Here is a 21,466-nt window from a genome sequence, read left to right as displayed (position 1 = left end):
CATTCACCAAGAATATAATAATACAGGTTGAGGATCCCTTATCTGAAATGCTTAAGAAGATGAATTTGGACTTTGGATTTTTTTTTAAATTTTAGAATATGTGGATGTACATAATGATAAATCTTGGGGATAGGATCCAAGAATAAACCTGAAATTCTTCTGCTTCATATGCACATTATATACTTAGCCTGAAGGAAAATTTATACAATATTTTTAGTATGCCTGTGTTTTGACTGCAACCAATCACATAAGGTCAGGTGTTAAAATTTTGTATTTGTGCTGACATGTTGGCACTTAGAACGTTCTGGATATTAGAACATTTCAGACTTCAGATTTTTAGACTAAGGATGCTCAATCATTTAATGCCTCTGCTCATTCAACCAATATTTGATGAGTTTTAAGAATTTCCAAATAAATCTTAATTTTCAAGACTAGAAATTAGAAACTGGAATCCTAAAATGCTTAGTTTTCAGTGAATAGGAGTAAAACCAGCATGCATAAAAGCGATTGCAGTTATTTTTCTCCCACTGAGGGTGGGACAGCCAAAGATAATAATGCATTGCACTGAAGTATATATTATAGCATTGTAAGCTGCTGAAAACTGCTATTGTGATATGCAAATAATTTTTTTAAATTTCAGTGCTATTTTACTAAAAATTAATTTAAAAATTAGTTTAAAAAACATTATGAACAATTAACAATAAATCACAAAACATTACCTCTCAACGCTCATACTTTTCCTTTCTCCATCCCTTGAAGTAAAAAAAAAACACAAACAAAAAAACAAGTCTTAATTTTCTATCTCAGAAAAGACTGAGTTCCTTCTTGTCAACCAAAAGGATTTAACTATCAATTAGCTTTTAGAGATCTAAATTTTTTAATTAAAATTTATACAACATGAAAAAGTGAAGATTTTCTTTTTAAACTAAAAACAAAACTATAACCAAAAAACATACTCCAAATGCCTGTAATCCTTGTGACTTGGGAGGGTGAGGCAGAAGGATCATAATTTTGAGGCCAGCCTTGCAACACCCTCAAGACCCTCAACAACTTAGTGAAATCTTGTCTCAAAATAAAAATAAAAAAGGACTGGGGCTGTAGCTCAGTGTAAAGGTGACCCTGGGTTCAGTCTCCAAAACCAAAAAAATAAAGCAAAACAAAAAACATAATAAGATGCTAATATGACTACATGTGTCATTGATCAAGTCTGTATCTATCGAAGATAAAAAATCTGAAAATAGATATATGTTATAAATTGCTTCAAAGTCTAAATTTCAAAAACCAGAACTTATAAGAAGCAATAGGAGATGGTAGTACAGTTATAGGATACAATTAAATTTTAAATAATTTAATATCAGTTATCCAGGTTTTGGGCTAAGCACATTAACTCCCTCACCTATAAACATATTCATTATCCATTTATACAATACTAGAATAACTCAGAATTTGATACACAGTAAAATGATGAGGATTAGGAATCTGAACTAACTAGTTTGACCAGATTCTAGTTGCTGTAAGTAATTAATACCAAAAATTTCAAATGATATATAGATTATTAATTTTCGAAGTATTTAGTGAACTTATTTTGACTTAAGTACTGTTCTGGAACTTGGGGATATAATAATGAATAAAATAGACCCAGTGTCTATGTTTAAAACTTACACAGAAGGACACAGAGGGACAAATATAAAAGTAAATATGGAATACCTTAGAAGAGGAAAGTATTCAGATTAAAAAACAAAAGCACAGTAGGGAAATAGAGAACATGGATTGAATGGAAGCAGATCTGCTATTTTATCATCAAATACCTGCAGATTTCTCTTAAAAGCCTTACCTGCATCTCTCTAAATACCAATATATGCTATATTATATCAGAATTATATTGCTTGTAGCAGTATGGAAATTAAAAGGATAATTTTTGGATTAGAGAAGATGTTTTTATTTCCTAATTCCTTCAAATACTAAATGTAGTGCTGTGATATTGTCATCTTTCATTTTATCTACTCAAGATCAAAATGAGCTAACTATAAATTCAAAAGAATAAAGAGCAGCAGGAAAATTATAATACAGCCTTGCAATCTGTTAATATTTAGCAGGTTTAATTGGTTAATTTTATAGACATTTTCAGCAATTTTATTGTTATCTTTTTATTTTAATTACAATAATAAAAAGAAGTCATGTTGAGTGCAGGCTGACAGGATGATGACAAAACTGCAAAAAATAGTGTCTAGGGTTGACTTCTGTGATTCCTATTCTTTCTTTTTAAAATGTTTTTATTAGTGCATTTCAGTTATACATATTGGGGTTCACTTTGACATAATTATACATGCATGGAAAAAATTTGCTCCACTTCAGTCCCCAGTACTTCCTCTTTTCCTCCCCTCCTCCCTCTCCCTCTTCACCTTCATATACTGTTAGTTTTCCTTCTATTTATTTATAATTTTTAAAAATTGGTGTTTTATAGATATACATAAGATGAAATTCATAATTTTGTTAATTTCACTCTGTAGTTCCTCCCTTTTCCCATCCTTTCTCCCTCCTGCTCTACTCCCTTCCTCTACACCACTGATCTTCCTCTGTTTTCATGGGACCCTTACCCTACCCTCCACCTCGCCCTGCTTTTTCCCATTATTTTGCCCTAAATTCACATATGAGAGAAAACATTTGACTCTTGACTTTGAGTTTGGTTTTTTCACTTAGCATAATGTTCTCCAGTTTCATCTGTGGACCAGTAAATGCTATAATTTCATTCTTGTTTATGGTTGGGTAAAACTGCACTGTGTATATATATATCCCATATTTTCTTTTTCCATTTATCCATTCATCTGTTGACAGGCCCCTGAGCTGGTTCCATAATTTGGCTCTTGTGACTTTTCTTGCTATAAATATTGATGTGCCTGCATTACTACAGTATGTTGATTTTAGTTCTTTAAGATAAATACTGAGGAGTAGGACAGTTGGGTCATATGGTTTTTTTGAGGAATCTCCATACTACAATGTGTGTGTACCTTTCTACCCACATCCTCAACAGCATTTATTCATGACTGCCATTCTAACTGAAGTGAGATGAAATTATAACCACCCATTATAATTCTTGCCTGTTATCTATTCTGATTGCTAGTAATGTTGAGCATTTTTTCATGTTTGGTCATCGGTATTTCTTCTTTTGAAAAGTATCTGTTTATTTCTTTCTTCTTTTCATCCATCCCTAACAATTTACCCTTCTTGCTATAGGGTACCTCTTGTTAAGACCTAGATGAAAAAGAGATGGAGAAAAACACCCAGGGCCTTTTCTTTAGCTCTTCCCTTATCTTCAAGACCTTTGCATGGTTGGGTTCCTCAGTTTTCTGCTTCTGGATGACTGCTGCCAACCCCCACTCAGCCTCAAGTCATTTTCTTTTTCTTTCCTTCTGTCTCTCTCTCTCTCTCTCTCTTTTTTTGTTACCAGGAATTGAACCCAGGGGTACTTAACCACTGAGCCATATCCCTAGCTCTTTTTATTTTTTACTTTAAGACAGGGTCTGTTAAGTTGCTAAGGGCTTTGCTAAGTTGCTGAGACTGGCTTTGAACTCATAATCCTCCTGCTTCAGCCTCCCTAGCCTCTGGGAACTACAGGCCTGGACCATGGTGCCTGGCCCCAAGACACTTTTTGCTCCCTCATTCTGCTTTACTTTCTCCTTTTGTTTAATGGTTATTTTCTATCTCACACACTAGTCTGCAAACTGCATGAATATAGGACTTTGTCCTATTCACTGTCATTATCTCTAATTCTTCAGACAATGCTTAACACAATATTCAAAGAATGAATCATTTATATATCTGGAAAAAAATGAAATAAGGTCAGTTCATTAAGACTTTCAAAGAATCATTAAAGCCTGGCTTGAAGGGTGAATTATGGACTATAAGTCATCTTTTTTTCCCTCAATAATCTGACAACCAGCATTTCTCTTATATTCTGAACAAAGAACATGACAGAGATAGAAAAGAAAATAACCATTGTTTCTCTTGTCCAACCACTCAACTGCTTAAGTGTCTTTATTCCTCTTTTCCTTTTCTTCCACATCCAATCTGTTGATTTTAACCAAAACATTATACTCTGAATTAAACTGGTCTTAGAAGATTTTAAAACATGTTATCTTTTTTTTTTTTTGCGGTGCTGGGGATTGAACCCAGGGCCTTGTGCTTGTGAGGTAAGCACTCTACCAACTGAGCTATCTCCCCAGCCCTATCTTTATAGTTTCTAAGTCAATGGTTAAAACTGACATTTTGGCAATTATAAAGCAGAATTACTATATATACCTTGCCAGATGTGTTGAACCTAGACCCAAAGAGATGTGAAGGAAATAATGCCAAGATGTTTCAGAGAAAAGGAGAGAAAGTAATGCTCTCTGTTGGTAGAGTTCTGTACAAGTAACAATTCCAAGGGCCTTTAACATTTTCTCTGTAACTTTTCCTATTCCAGAAACCTAGAAGAGAATCAACGTTTATCATTAATTTTAAGTTAAGATTGGAACTGAGAGGATAACTTTATTAACGATATGAAGAATGTTACTATCATCACAAATCTTGTAAGAAAACTGTTTTTATTACTTTTTGGTCACATTTCCTAAATAGCATTACACTGAATTTTATATATTATATATATATATATATTTAGTTATTGATGGATCTTTATTTTGTTCATTTATTTATATGCGGTGCTGAGAATTGAACCCAGTGCTTCACATGTGCCAGGCAAGCACTCTACCACTGAGCCACAATCCCAGCCCTGCATTTAATTTTTAAAGGCATTAAAAAAGGAGTTGTTTGTTATGTATACAAATTTAAATGGAACCTTTTGCTGCAAGAGTAATAAATCTTTAATATACTAATATATAAACAGTGACCTACCACTGATGTCACACTCCAAAGCTCTTTGACCCCAGACTTTTTTCTTTTTTATTTAGCTTTTAATTTTTTACAGACTGCATTTTGATTCATTGTACATGAATGGGGAACGTAATTTCGTTTCTATGATTGTACACAATGCAGATTCATACCATTTGTGTAATCATACATGTACATAGGGCAATGATATCTGTCTCATTTCACCATTTTTCATACCCACCTCCCTCTCATTTTCTTCTACATATTCTAAAGATCCCTCATTATTCTCTCATTCCCCACCCCCACCCCATTATATATCATCCTCCACTTATCAGGGAAAACATTCGGCCTTTGGTTTTTTGTGCTTGGCTTATTTCACTTAGCATGATATTCTCCAACTCCATCCATTTATTTGCAAATGCCATAATATTATTCTTCTTTATGGCTGAATAGTATTCCATTATGTATATATACCAGAGTTTCTTTATCCATTCATCTGTTGAAGGGCATCTAGGTTGGTTCCACAATCTAGCTATTGTGAACTGAGGTGCTATGGAGCACCTATTTACTCTTTGAAAAACATATTAGAAAATACTACTTTATAACTACGTCTTACATTACATATATTATCCAGTAATCATTATACATTGCATACTTTGATAAACTTTTTTCTGAACATTAAAAAATATTTATTTAAATCCATTCACATAACTTGAGTGAAAAAAGCAAGCCTAGAACATTATATAGTAGATAGAATATCCCTTTCTGGAACACCTGAGAGATAATTTTATTTTTTTTTATTATTTTTAGTCATAATAATAAAAATTCTAAATCTCTTTTGAAATATACCTTTTTGGTAGCACTCTAGACTTAAGAATTAACAGTATTAAGTTACAGTTGAAAGGACTTCTCTAAGTATTTTTCTTTCTTTCTGCAGGAGTCCACTTAAAAGCTGTCATCCATTATGCTCCTAAAAATTTCTACAAATAAGTTTCTTAAATCTGATTTTTAGGGTTTTACAGAAAGATTTCTTCAAATCCACATTTAACCATCCATAATTCTAGCCTGTTAACTGTTGTTTTAAAACCTTCCAGCAAAGAATTACTATCAGCCTAGATAGTGTCTCTTCAGAATTCAGAGTACACGTACCAGATCATAAATTTTGTATAAAATCTTACCTTTCTAATGGGTAAGTCTTTAATGAAGTCCATGACAGCTTGTCTGTTGGGAAGAATTTGATATTGTCCATTTGGCTTATTCTTGTCACTGCAAACTTTGGCTAACATTGTATTGGGAGCAATTCCTTAAAAGAATTAAAAGAAGAACATTGTTCTCATAAAAGTTCATATGTACAATTTTTAACTAAGTGATGACAAAACAGAAAAAATAAATGCAATTAATCTGAAATGATACATAAGGTTACTTTAAAGATAACATTAAAAAAATTTTTTTAGTTGTAGATGGACACAATACCTTTATTTTATTTATTTATTTTTATGTGGTGCTGAGGATTGAACCCCGTGCTTCACATGTGCTAGGCAAATGCTCTACCACTGATCTACAATCCCAGCCCAAAGATAACATTTTATTATCATCTGTCTTCTCAGGACTTGCTGTGGTTTTTTGTTTTGTTTTGTTTTGTTTTTCTTTTGCTGTTGTTGTTTTGGTATTTGGAACTGAACCCAGAGGTGCTTAATCACTGGGCAACATTCCCAGCCTTTTTTATTTTGAGACAGGTCTCACTAAGTTGTTTAGGGCCTCGCTATTTTGCTGAGGTTGGCTTTGAACTTGTGATCCTCCTGCCTCAGTCTTGCAAGTCACTGGGATTACAGGGGTGTGTCACCACACCTACTTGCTATGGTTTAAAGAAAAGGAATGTTTTAGTTATTGGGGCAGGAGAAATGAGGAGTATTTAATTCTCCATGATATTTTAAAATCTAAAAATAATTTGAGTTGAGTAATATTAAATGTTTACTTGTTGTAGTTTACTTACTATCTTTAGTAGGAATACAGGGTTGTTTACAGTGGCCCTATAACCACCACTTAGAAAAGATCCAGAAAAGAGTTTGTAGTGGATGTTTACTCTTTGAAAAGTTGTTTTTAAAATAAATTATTCACATAAAGAAAAAAATAAAAGATTCTGAATTGCAGTATATTTATTTAAAACAATGATAATGACAATTTTTTTCATCCCTTTTGCTACTCACAAAGCAAATTACTTTTCAGAAAGGTGTTTTATAATTTCTAGAAGTCTTAAAGATTAAGGTAATTTGAAACAGATATATTCAAATATAGCCACTAAATAGTTCACTTTAATTTTATGCATCCCTTCCTAAATTTTACTATTTGCTTTCATGCTTTGGTAAAGAAAGATTAACCTAATCATAACATGACTTCTGGGGCCAGGGAGATAGCTCAGTCAGTAGAGTGCTTGCCTTGTAAGCACAAGGCCCTGGGTTCGATCTCCAGTACCCCGCCCCCCCCCCCCCAAAAAAAAATGACTTCTACAAGATAAATTCAGGATCCTCATGATGAGTATTAATTATTATGCTACACAGTGCTGCCCTTATGGGTTACTGACACCTGCAAAGCTGTTTCTTTTTCTTTTACCAGTTGGTCCTAAACTGCTGCATTGCTAGCTGGTGTTTTGGATGATGATGATGATGATGATGATGATGATTATTATTATTATTATTTTGTCTTTTATCTTGATATCTTCTGGATTCTCTCCTGCACATATTCTGAGACAGGATTGAAGTCCCCTAAGGAAAAACTAATCATGTATTATGTGAAAAACCAATTATAATATATTTTTCATTTACAAAAGGAAAGCTACATAAGATTTATGATAGGTTTTTTCCTTTGGATTTGTGCTTTTCTGCTAAATTCCTACTTACTGTAGGTTCACAGCTCTTCTGAATAGGTAAAGTTTTAGAAGGCAAAAAAAAAGAAAGGATAAGTAAGATGATACTATATCCTTTAAAATGAGAAATTTTACACTTGAATTAGTCAGTCCAAAACTTATAATCACAGTGTGCATCAAGATCCTAACCTGCACTGGCTGTCAATGTTGTTTTTTGTTGGATTCTGAAACGAATTTCCTTTACCACTTCTTCAGCCGATGTTCCAAAAACAACTGAATTTTGTAGTATTTGAGGATTGTTTTGTTCTTCATAGTTCAATGGGGGCTGCAAGTCAGGAGGACTATCTTCGAAAAGTAGTGGAGAGATGGGCCGCTCATGCTCACTCAGTTTATCAACTTCCTTTCCTGGTTGATCTAAATTATAAACAGGAACAATAACTCATGTTCACTTTAAGAAGTGTATATTTCATAAGTTAGATTTCACTCCATTCTTTCTTTAAATATTTTTCTTTTTTCTACCTTTCCTTCACATTATTTCTGAAGACAAAGCAAATTTAATAGTTTCTAGAAAACATAATCAGAAATACTATAAGTTATATTTTATAACTGTTTAATCAAGAAAACACAATCCAGGTTTTTCTTAAAATTATGTTATCTATTTTCATAGTATACATTTTAAAAGGATATACCCTATGTAAAGTTCATTGAATTTTGAAACCCATTATTATTATTATTTTTTTTAAATCCCTTTATTCTTCTATAGGAGGAAGAAAAGACCCTTACTAGATTAGAATTTAGGAATGAGGGAAAAAGGCATTAAGAAAACAGAATAATTATATCTGAAAAGTAAGTTCCACTTTTAGAAAAAAAACTTAATTTTTCTTCATTCATGGAAATAACTTTTCAAATGTTCTTCTTTCATATCTGATTTTTATTTTGACTTGCTTGTTTGCAAAGTATCATTTTTACTTAGGGTACATTTGTAACAAATACAAATTACCCCTGAAAGTTATATTTCTTTATACAAATTCTTAGGGTTTGACTGGATTAACCAATGTCTAAGTTTAAGGCAAAGAACATTTACTGTTGCTAGACAGCAAACTATAATCATTAAAAAGTAAAATAAAAATATGAATTATTACCTCATCTTACTTGCATTTTCCAAAAATATAGTGTAAAATATACTTAAATCTATATTCATACTAAAAATGTTCTCATAAAGCCATTAATAAATACTTTCTAGGGTTAATGTAGGAGAAACAGTGAAATGTATTTATAACAACTAAGATTAACAACAGACTTTTTCAGATCCTATTTCATAATTTTACTGCATATAAATGCTTTTCAAATTAAGGTGAATGCAGAAGCAATAATTAAATTTCTTAAGTTTCAAGATATGTATGAAAGCATATTTCTTGAAGAATAAATTTAGTCTTTTAGGAAATTTTTCTAAAAGATAACACATTATATGATGAAAATCTGATTAGTTTTGAATTTTAAGGTATGTAATAGAAATTACATATGACCTCAGAATTCTGAGGTCACATAAGCCCTATTTTCAAACATACATTAACTGTTACTTATATGCTTCAGTTCCTTTTCATTTTCTATACTCTGGTTTTAAAATTCAGAGTAACTCAGAGAGGATTAAGAGTGTGGAACAGTTGAAATGATATTTACCAGAGCCCTTTTCCCTAATGGATGAGTGGAAACCAAAGTAATAAGAGCTGAGAAAAACTGCAGACTAGGTAAGTTATCTGTCTTGTTCATAAACCCCTTCTGCAGAGTTCCTTATGCTGTGATTTACAGCTAATCCCTCTCACACCCTGCCCTCAGGTGAGTCACTGCAATAGCAGAAAGCTACAGGAGAAAGCAAAGAATGCTGCCTTCTGGTACACTATTAGAGCTACTGCAGAATGGTACATTAACCTTTTCAATCTCAACTGCATTTTTCTCCATTGAGAGGCCTGGTTATGTAACTAAATGCTGAAATTGTTTATTTCCTTCCTGACTGAAATATCTTTATAATCCCCATAACTGAGGTAATCAGGGTACACTGTGTGGCATTACCAGGATTAAAGCATTCCATCTGGATTGCAAGTTCTAAAAAGTGATTGGTATTCAGTTTCTTACATAACCTGGCACCCACCCTCCAAATTTATATGACAGAGTAAATACAAAATAATATGTGTAGCATCTGTATGTTTCTTGGCATTGCTTTAAATAAATAATAAAGGGAATGTTTTTAATAAAATTTATGAAACCATGAAACCTCCAATTCTTTTTATTTTAGAGTTATAATAAGATCTAAGGCAAAGAAGGGAAAAGGAAATCATTAATTCTGGTAGAGTACAAAATAGTAATAACTGCTATACTAGAACCAAATTATAGAAAACTTGGGAAATAAAGAAATTAAAATCACTCAAGGTTTTGATATCTTTTTTTAAAAAATCTAATTTCTATCAACAACAATAACAAAAAAGGCTACCTTACACAAATAACTTCCTCAGTTTCAATGCAATCTAAACCCTTTGTTAGATCTTTAGAAAACACTGCTATGATATTACTTTGTACAGGGACTCAGCATTCTTAGTGCTTAGAGATTTAGCAATGTTATTTTATACATTTAACTTAAAAAAACCTAGTATATTTTAAGTTTCTGATTTTTCATTTTTATACAGATATATCCAGTTCTACCACCTACACATGTTAATGAGTTAACCAGATTGATTCAAAGGGTTATTTTTCTGTTCCTTTGCTTTTAGTTTGATGTTCTAATAAATTACTTACCATTTTCTATGGCATTTTCAGTTTTGACGAAATACTTTCTTTTGTCCTCAGGCCAATTTCGTCTTTCCTGTAAGTGCTTTGTTATATTCAAGTAAGCTTCATCAAGACTCATGGCCATAAAATTGGGATCATAATCAGCAAGTATTTCCTTAACCTTCAAAAGGAACCAAAAAGGCTTAATTCTGCTGCCACAGCAAAACCTCCAGTCACATATAGCTGATGAGAAACATTAATATTCTTTCTCTGCAACTACAGTAATGATCCTGAAGTCAATAGCTCATGGATTTAAGGAATAAATAATTTACTACCAGTGCATATTTGTCAAATTCTCTTCTGTCTTAAAATAGATCATGAAGGTAGAAGACCATGAAATAGCTTCATCTGATGCAGTCTCTCTTTAGCCACCTACATCTAGATATAGTAAGTGATTCAAATAAATCTCAGATGACATCATTATGGTAGACAGAAAAAAAAATGGTTAAGGTTTTAGGAAGCTAGCTAAAAGCAATTCTACTCTCATCTTTTAGGATGATTTTTGTTCATTTTAAAAAAGGAAACACCTTATGTAAAGGTACCGTTGTTTTAGAAAGTAGTTTATTCAATTAATTATAATATACACATAAAACAACACTCAATACATACATTAGTACATGTATCCATACAGGGTAATGAAAGTTTACTGTTTACTGGCATCTAAAATGGAAAAGATGTCAAAATTTGTAATGTGATTCAATGATTACATTATATGATACAGAAAAGTCTGGAGTTGCTTCATGGAATAAAGGAAATACATATAGAATTAGAATTGCAGTGATATAATGCAATTGATGCAAGATGATTTTTATTACATGAAACAAAGTTTTTTGGTGGTTGTTTTTTACAATTGAAGTATTAACTGTAATTAGAGGGAATGATTGCCAAAATAATAACATATTAGAAAATGTTGGCTGAATTATGTTATAGTTCATCTAGCATTTAAAAGTCCTCTATATCACAAGAAAATTTTTGTTGTTTTATAAAAAGAAAGTGTTTTAGCTCAATGTAACTATGAACAGCTGAGTCAAGGGGAATTTCAGAATAGTTTTACTCAGAGAGGGCCAAAAATAGCTTTGTTCTTGTAGAAAAACCATTTTTATAATATACTCAAACAGAATCTTTCTAGTAAAAATGAAACTCTGGAAAGTCTGTAGCTGGCAGCCAACTAAGATTCTGAATGAGAAGTACTCCCTGGAGACACTTTAGTACTTACTTCCTTTACATAGGCGACTGCTTTAAGAACAAAAATAGGTAAGTTCCAGGTAAAAATCAAAGCACTTAAAGCTCTAAGAAGTTAAAGCTACTCCAATATTTTGGACAAAACAAAAATAGATCTTCCTTAAACTTTCTAACCAAGTAAAAAATATCTATAGTTGATTTTTTACCTGTAAATTAACCAGGTAGATCTTGCTCGAATCTTAAGATTTTTCCAGCTTATATAAATAAAGAAAATTAAAACCAATTTAGTTCTTCTTTGTCATACTTCTAGTTTTACTGAGAGTAGGACTTAAAATTCTTTCTTATAGTCTTTGTAGGACTTTTAACTTATTAAAAGTCTATATTTATGATTAGCATTTTATCTTTTAATTAGAAACACAATAAAAGGGATCAAAAGTCATCAAATGTGAGTGTGCTCCCCCTCCTTTTCCACTATTTCTAAAGTAGGACAGAACACTTGCTTTAACAGACTATTTTGAAGAATAAAGAATATTCTTTTAAAACTTGGATGGGATGTTACTTCTTGGCAAAATGAGATGGAGTACAAATAAAAGGATGAATTTAAAGGTTACTTGCATGTCTAAATGATTAACAAGTGGCAGACCTTAGTTTTTAAGTGCTTCCATTCAGACAGCTAAAAGATGGCATTTACTATTGTAAGGTTCCATATGCAGTCCGATCCACACCAAAGTGGCCCCTGAGCGGCTTCTTCTTCCCATAAGTCTCGGCTTCCCGCCACCTATTTTCCTGCCGGCGGCAAGCTGGACCAATCAGAAACCCACACGTCACTTTCTCCCTTAACCCGGAAGCCCCAAGAGTATATATGTAAGCCTCATCTTGTAATAAAGCGGACTTCTCCGGTGACTTGCCAACCGTCTCCATCTTTTATTGGTGCCGAAACCCGGGACGGAGTTAGCCTTCAACGGCACTCCGTTCCTCTGTTGGCAGGCCACCCTCGTCCTCTTGTTCTGGCGCTGGCTCTTGACACTCAACACCGGCTTCGAAAATTCGTAAGTTTCCCCCTGGAAGAGCACACCTTACCTCAGCTATACGCGGGAGTACTAGCCGTGACCGTCCGGTAGCCTCCCGACGCTGAGTTAAGGGGGGACAACCTCCCACCACGACCTTCACGGTCACAGTGGACCCCTGTGCCCTTCCATCAGAACACAAAAGAGGCCAATAGAAGACACTTTATGAGGAGTGAGGAGCTTAATCTATCCCCGGGGAACCCCAGTCACCTTTCCTCTCCAACTGCCTAAATCCAGTACCGGTAACCTCGTGGCCATCCGGGTTCCTTACCCCTTTGGGAATAGCGATCGAGGTGACGATCTCCATCGCGCTTTCCCTTCCGTTCCGTCTCCGAAACCTCCGGATCCTTCTCAAGGCATTGGGGACGCCCTTTACCTTGTAGATTGATCCCCCTCCGGATCCTTCTCAAGGCATTGGGGACGCCCTTTACCTTGTAGATTGATCCCCCTCCGGGTCTCTCTCGAGGCATTGGGGACGCCCTTTACCTCGCAGACTGCTCCCTCCTCGCCCGAGGTCTTCCGCTCCCTACACCCTTCTTCCCTCTAACCATGGGGACCTCCCCATCTTCCCCGGTGGCAGACACACCCCTCCAGTGTCTCCTCAAAAATTTAGGACCTCTTTCCCTTAAGCCTGACATCAAACCCAAATTATTGACAAAATTCTGCACTCAGGATTGGCCCCATTACCCTCTAGATAACCAGAACAAATGGCCTCCTGAAGGCTCTTTAGATCCAAATCTTTTAAGGGACCTTTTCAACTATTGCCAGCGCCTGAACAAGTGGAAGGAGATCCCTTATGTCGATTGCTTCCCCATTGTCCTCCCCTCCCCCATCTTCCTCTCTTGATTCTTTTGACCCGGCCGATGAGCTTCCCCCTTATAGGGCCCCTCCTCTCAACCCTATACTCCCGGAGCCACCTTCCCCCCGCCTTGGCTCCCGCGCCCATAGCTCCTACACCCACCGCTCCACCTATTTCCTTCAGCCCGCCGCTCACGCGCTCCCATGGACCCCCTCCGGCCCCTCCCACTTTTATGGCCCCATTAAGGGAGGTAGCTGGAGCTGAAGGTATTGTCCGTGTCTACGTCCCCTTCTCCCTGGCTGATTTATCTCAGATGGAGCGCAAATTGGGCTCCTATTCCTCCGATCCTACCACTTACATAAAGGAATTCCAATGGATTTTACAAGCCTACAGCTTAACTTTTAAAGATATATGCTCCTCGCCAACACCCTCCTGACCGAGGAACGGCGACGAGTTTGGGATGCAGCTCAAACTCATGCGAATGAAACACATCGCACAGACCCTACTTTCCCTCTAGGGCCTGAAGCGGTCCCAGAAATCGATCCACAATGGGACTACAATACAAATCAAGGCATACAAGCCCGAGATCGGTTTGCCTCGTGTCTCGTTGTGGGCCTAAAGAAGGCAGCCCGCAAAGTAGTTAATTTTCAGAAGGTCCAGGAAATTATCCAAAAAAAGGATGAAACCCCCACTGAGTTTCTAGAGAGGCTTACTCAGGCCCTCAGGCAATATACCACACTGGACCCGGACACAGATGAGGGCCGTCATATCCTTATGACCAGTTTCCTAGCTCAGTCCTACCCCGACATTAAGGCCAAATTAAAAAAATTGGAACATGGACCGGCAACTCCTCAAAGTGAGATTCTGTCGCTGGCCTTTAAGGTTTTCCATGGACGAGATGACGAAAAAGAACGCCTAAGGCATAAGGCCAGGCAAACTGATTTACTAATGGTTGCTCAAATGATCAGGGGGACTCCTCATCCTGTTCCCCATTCACAGAAATTCCCGATCCCTACAAGGGCCCCTCCTGGAGCTTGCTTTAAATGTGGAAAAGAGGGTCATTGGTCACGCTCCTGTCCTCAGCCACGGCCCCCCAATAAACCCTGTCCCAAATGTAAACAAACAGGACATTGGGGCTCCGATTGCCCCTTCTCCCGAAGGGGTGAAGGGCCAATCGCTAGAATGCCCCCCTCTTGTCCTCCGATAGTGGGATTAGCTGAAGAGGACTGATGGAGCCCTGGGCCACACCCGACCCTCAATATCACCACTCGCGAGCCTAGGGTAACCCTTGTAGTGGATGGCCGGTCTGTCACCTTTTTATTAGATACAGGAGCAACCTTCTCACTTTTGACAGAGTTCCATGGTGCCACCACTCCTAGTTCCACTCCTATTGTCGGGGTAGGAGGGAAACGCATATATCCACTCAGAACTCCCCCACTTCTGTGTCGCCTTAAGAATTCCTCTTCACATTTTATCCACTCCTTTTTAGTCATGCCTCAATGCCCAATTCCCTTGTTGGGACGGGACATTCTTTCCCAATTCAAGGCGTCTATTTCCTTCCCACTTTTCGATGCCTCTACTTCCTTTTTTATGGCCCTATTGCAGGATCCTACCTCCTCACATCCACGTATCTCCCACCCTGTTAACCCCTCAGTTTGGGACACGGACAATCCCTCCATAGCTCAGTGCCCCCCAGTCTCCATCCAATTACGGGACCCTACCAAATTTATTCATCAGCCTCAGTATCCCTTAACCACCTCTACCCTTCTCGGACTTTCTCCCATTATTTCTGACCTTCTTCACAAAGGATATCTACGTCCCACTCAGTCCCCCTATAACACCCCCATTCTGGGTATAAAAAAACCTAATGGTTCCTACCGTTTGGTACAGGACCTCCGCTCCATAAATGCCGCTGTCATACCCATCCACCCTCTTGTTCCCAATCCCTACACTCTACTCTCTCTCATCCCAGCTTCTTCCACTCACTTCTCAGTTCTGGACTTGAAGGATGCCTTCTTTTCCGTACCTCTAGACCCTTCCTCACAGGACCTTTTTGCCTTCACATGGACTGACCCCCACACACGACACTCCGAACAGCTCACTTGGACGGTTCTTCCTCAGGGTTTTAGGGACAGCCCACATCTATTTGGACAGATCCTCTCCCATGACCTCAAAAATTTCTACCCCACTTGTCCTCTTTCCACACTTTTGCAGTATGTTGATGATCTCCTTCTCTGTAGCCCTTCTTGGGATATCTCTCAACGGGACATGGCTGCCTTGCTTAACTTTTTGGCCCAACATGGATACAAAGTGACACCTTCTAAAGCTCAAATCTCAGCCTCCCAAGTCACTTACCTAGGGTTCTTACTCACACCACAACATAAATCCATTACAACTGACAGGAAACAAGCCCTTTCGTCCTGGCCCGTACCTAAAACCAAGGCTGAAATTCTCTCTTTTTTGGGCTTAGCAGGGTATTTTCGTGCTTGGATCCCTAACTTTTCTCTTTTAGCCAAACCCCTTTACGATCTCTCTAAAGGAGACCCAAATGAACCACTCCCCTCCTCCCCTAAAACGCCTTTTAATAACCTACGTCTCAAACTCCTATCTGCCCCTGCATTACACTTACCAGATTTAACAAGGTCCTTTCTTCTCTATGTTCATGAAAATCAGGGACAGGCCCTAGGGGTACTGGGACAAATGCAGGGCCCCACATTTGCCCCAGTAGCCTATTTATCAAAACAACTTGACCCCACAGTAAGGGGATGGGCCCCTTGTCTCAGGGTCCTTGCAGCTGCCCAAAAACTATATGCTCTCCACACCATCTAAAGGATCTCCTAGCTTACAAGTCCCTGCATACTTTACCCCCCTCACGAGTTTTAGCCCTAATTACTTCCTTTTTAGAAAACCCTTCTATATCCTTTCAATCCTGTTCTCCTCTCAATCCAGCCACTCTTCTTCCTGTTCACCCTACCCCAGATTTCACACACATGCCTCCTGTTCGCCGACACCGGTACCTCCTAGTTTTCCTAGATACCTTTAGTGGCTGGATTGAGGCATTTCCTACTACCAACAAAAGGGCCTCCACTGTCGCCAATCACCTCCTTACCTCCATCATCCCACGCTTTGGGATGCCTACCTCCCTTCAATCGGACAATGGACCGGAATTCACAGCTCAAGTAATCCAATCTCTAGCCTTACCCTGGCATCTACACTGCCCATATCGTCCCCAGGCCTCAGGTAAGGTTGAGAGAGCAAATCGGTCCATAAAGGAGACTCTCACCAAACTTTCCCTAGAACTCCACTTAGCCTGGATTCGCCTCCTCCCTCTGGCACTCTTTAAACTACGCTTACTTCCAAAGAAACCTACCAATTTGTCCCCTTTTGAGGTGATGTATGGAAGATCTCCCGTACCCCCCGGAATCGTTCCTACCTCCCTAAACATCCCAAATACCCTCAGCCTTCCTCTCCTTTCTCACCTTAGAGCTGAACTTTGGAAACATCAAGACTGGTTACTTCCCCGTCCTCTTGCAACCTTCCCTCCTCCCTCCTTGAACCCAGGGGATCTTGCCTATTATACTCCACCAACCACACCTGAACCCTTATCTCCTAAATGGCTGGGACCATACCCAGTAATCCTTAGTACCCCCACCGCAGCTAAACTCATCCTACCTTCTAACGAGACCACTCCTTGGATCCATATTTCCAGGTTAAAACCCTGCCCGGCTGACCAAGGAGACTCACCCCCTACTCCTCTGAATCCTGACCCTATAAATACGGGCAAGCCGAACATCTACACTAGTTCCGTGGATCCCTCTAATCCTTTGAAACTCCGTCTCTCGCGCCTCTCACCCATTCAGGAGGAATGATAACTTCCTACCTTTCTGCTTTTTTCCCCTTCTTTTCCCTGACCCTAGCTGGATTTGGTCCACCTGTCAACAAACTGGAACTCATTAAAACCCTATATGGACAACCCTGTGCAACTTGCAAAGGGGCCTCAACCCCGGGAGCAGTGACCACCACAGGGAAAAATTATGTAGTTGCCTCCCTCTATTAGGTCCACTTATTGGAGTTCTTTGCATCATTTTCTTCCTCCCCTGTCTCATAAGGTTCGTTAGAGACCAAGTACAAAAAATTTCTAACCAAGCCTTTAACCAGCTTCTCCTCAGGATGATGGACTTCCCCCAACTTCTTCCAAGGCTAATATCCTTTCTACGGACCTTGGACACTGATGCATGGCTCCTCCACCCGACTAATGACTACAATGAATTCCTAGACCAAATTGAGGACTTATGGCTCCAAGGGAGTTTTATGGACTTTACGGGGGACGAAGTAATATCTGACATGGCTTATTATACAATATAATAGCCAACGCTTTGTTCTCCCCTCACAACCAACCCCCCTGCCCCGGGCCCCTTGACGACGCCCCTGATCAGCAGGAAGCAGCCAGATTGAAAATCAACGTCCCGAATTCCCATAAACCAAAGAGGGGGGAATGTAAGGTTCCATATGCAGTCCGATCCACACCAAAGATGGCCCCTGAGCGGCTTCTTCTTCCCATAAGTCTCGGCTTCCCGCCACCTATTTTCCCGCCGGCGGCAAGCTGGACCAATCAGAAACCCACACGTCACTTTCTCCCTTAACCCGGAAGCCCCAAGAGTATATATGTAAGCCTCATCTTGTAATAAAGCGGACTTCTCCGGTGACTTGCCAACCGTCTCCATCTTTTAACTATAACGGTCTAAAAGTGATGCAGATGTAGCACTCAAATTAAATTCCAGCACTGCATGATAGGCCGGTTTTTATAAAAAATAGAGAAAACAGCTATTTTTCACATGAGATACTTTGGAATTTCAGTAAATAATCAAATCTTTACACTTCAGAGATCCTTTTCAAAGCAATGAATTATTCCCTTTTCTTTTTGATTTAATGTTTCTAAGATACTACATGTTCATGTATCTTCACAAGGTTGTGGGACAAGGAAAGCAGCTAATCAAGATAAGTGAATCTTGTCACTGCTTAAAAACACTGATTAAAAATTTACTCAGAAGAGATTAAAGTTAATGATGAGCAGATTCTGTTAATTATAAGGTAGTTCTAGAAGAAAATATATTTTTCACATTAGGAAAAAATAGTTAATTTTAAGTTACTAAGGTTACTCAAAGTTCAGGAAGATGAGTTTTTTAAGCAAACGAAAAAAATACATGGAAAGGCGAAGAACTGGGAAACAGAATGGTCTATTTTAGTACTACAAACAGCTCAGTATTCAACATATATAAGATGAAGAAGTGGTTGAAGGTGAGACTAAAGGAATAAGCTAAGACCAAATCCTGATGTGCTAAGGTATTCAGAGTTGACTCTGTTGGCAACAGAAAATCAGTGAAAGAATATTAAGTAGGGATGAGATAGGAACTTACCTCTTTACTCACAGCTCTGTATTTGTCAAAGTTTGGGGGCACTATGATAAGTTGTGGGCAGAGTCTCTTAGCAATAAATCCTGGCATGGCTGCACGAACGCCAAACCTCCTTGCATGATAATTTGAAGTAGACTGAAAAAGAATTGACCACATGGAGAAACAATAAATAAACCTAAAAGGACATATTGATCCATGCATTCATAAGAAACATGCTATTGATATGCATTTTCAATTCAAGGACATTTCTATTATAGGCCACTATCTTGGATCACTGAACCACAATTTGACTTTACTCCATCATGGTATGATGATACTGTCACCCTCTCTCACTGCTGTTCCTATATTTATAATGTGATACCAAGTAGTAATAAAGCTATGCTAATAAACAGATTCTTTCATAATTCCAGTAAATAAACTTCATTTGTTTTAAGTACATACCTAAGTCTGGATGATAGTGGATGTTGTTATGTGAAAGTAATACTATAGAAAATAGTACAGAACAGTTATAAAGTAATAGAATAGTGCAAATAGTATAAATATTACATAAAAGTCACAGTGTAGAAAGTAATAATATAGTATAATACAGGTTGAGTATCATTTATCAAAAATGCTTGGGAATAAAAGGATTTCAGATTACAGAGTCTTTCAGATTTTGAAATATTTGCACAGATTTTGCCAGTTAAGCATCCCTGATTTGGAAATCTGAATTCCAAATGCTCCAAAATCAGAAAATTTTGAATTGGATTTTGGATTTCTGGGATTAGGGTTGCCTAACCTGTAGCATATTTTTGAAGTTTGCTCAATTTGGAATTTGAGGAAATTTTTACCTAAAACAACAACAACAAAAATTAAAGGTCTCATATCTGGTCAGCCAAATTAAGTCTCCCAAATGAAGTGATTAAAGTTTTAGAAGAACTTTAAAAATTAAGTTTTATTTCTCAAAGCTTGAATGTGTTTTTTGGTAAAACCATTTTGACTAGGAGATGGAACTAAAAAAGTCTGAGAGTAAAACAGAGAATATAACTTATTAAATCCTTGGTGATGATATTTAACAGTAGTGTATATCAATGTGGTAGACCACAGTACCATTTACTAACAAAATTTTTATCACAAATAAATTCTTTATATGGAATCTCAAATGAAAATTCAAAGAAAAGCAGAACAGAATCTATCAAATGAAGGAATTATCTTAAAATAATATTAGTTTTTCTTTAATAGCTTTCAAAAGGTATTTTAAAAATATTGGTAGTGTTTAAAACTATGTTAATTTTCCCTCAGTATTCTGGAAAGGAAAATGCAAGTCACACTCGAAAGACAAGACAATTCTATAAATATAAATAAGTGGTACTAGAACTAATATGAAAGCTATATCTACAGTAGAAACAAAGTTTTGAGTTCCTCTAATGTTTGTGGTAGGTCATGAATCAGAGTCATAACTCAAAAGGTAGATTTTAGTTCCTTATACCAAATGACTTGCCTTACAACTAACTGACCAAAAGAATGTGAGGTAAATGCCATGGTGTGTCCTAAAGCCTAGATCTTAAGAAGCCTTCAGTTTCTACTCTTGCTTTTTTTGTGATAAAGCAACCATTGTAAAGACCTTGTGGTAGATTACTAAACAATGAGTCACTACATGGAGAGAAAAAAGTTCAAAGGCTGGAAGTCACTCTAATCACTTTAGTGGAAGTGCTAGAAGTAAGTGAAGCCATTTTAGAATCTCTGGCTCCAATTAAATAGCCCTAGCTAACCCTTGGTAGAGTTGAGCTATCCCCATTGAACTCTGCACAAACTATAGAATCATGAAAAAAGACATTGTTGTCTACAAAGTACTGAAGGGGTTTCTTATATAGCACTAGAAAATGCTACAGGGTCTAAGTTCCTATTCTCAGAGTCAACTCAAAACATTTCCAAAATCCATTCAATTCACCAAAAAAGAATTATTGGAATAATCAAATATGTGCCATCATACTCATTAATTTGTAGATACACTTTTATGAGTTCACTAAGACAAAAACAAGTTGCTTTGAGTCTCATCAGAAGGGAATTTAGTTCAGCATACAGAAGGGGAAATCTTTGTTTAAATATAGCAAATAATCAAGACAGATATTGTTTGAAAGAAATTTTTTTATAGATTTCAAAAGTAGTGTGTATAGTTCTAACAAGGTAACAGTATGTGTATATGCATAAAACACACATATATAAATATAGAGCATTATATCTTATTAATATAATTAAATATTTTTCCCAAATATTTTTTGGTGATTTGTAGGAAAGGAGAATTAAGTACCCTTTCAATAAACATTATTTTAGAACCAGTCTTGTCAGTTGCGTGCATACACATAGGGATAGAAATAGGAAATAAACAGATTATAAATCTAAAATAATAACTCTGTAGGGATTAAGATATAGCTATCTAAGGCACTGGAAAGAGTCAGCCACAGGGAATAAC

The 21,466-nt window shown here is 37.0% G+C and overlaps 1 protein-coding gene across 8 annotated transcripts in view; it reads right to left on the bottom strand.

Annotated features, from left to right (window-relative positions):
- Window positions 1–21,466, bottom strand: part of POLK (DNA polymerase kappa) — a gene marked incomplete at its 3' end in the record, with an annotated part of 101,656 nt that overhangs the window by 40,890 nt on the left and 39,300 nt on the right. For all 8 annotated transcript variants that reach the window (XR_013764694.1, XM_079145194.1, XM_079145192.1 and 5 more), the window contains 6 exons: window positions 19,018–19,149; window positions 10,520–10,673; window positions 7,919–8,143; window positions 6,045–6,169; window positions 4,300–4,466; window positions 720–752 (listed from right to left, as the gene is read on the bottom strand). Coding sequence is in view for 7 of the 8 variants with exons in the window: in XM_079145194.1 (XP_079001320.1) it covers window positions 720–752; window positions 4,300–4,466; window positions 6,045–6,169; window positions 7,919–8,143; window positions 10,520–10,673; window positions 19,018–19,149 (836 nt within the window). The remainder of the gene's footprint in view (window positions 1–719; window positions 753–4,299; window positions 4,467–6,044; window positions 6,170–7,918; window positions 8,144–10,519; window positions 10,674–19,017; window positions 19,150–21,466) is intronic.

The sequence above is a fragment of the Sciurus vulgaris genome (genome assembly GCF_902686455.1).
Source record: "Sciurus vulgaris genome assembly, chromosome: 6".
Classification (NCBI taxonomy): Eukaryota; Metazoa; Chordata; class Mammalia; order Rodentia; family Sciuridae; genus Sciurus; species Sciurus vulgaris.
This window is presented reverse-complemented; position numbering and strand designations above follow the sequence as displayed.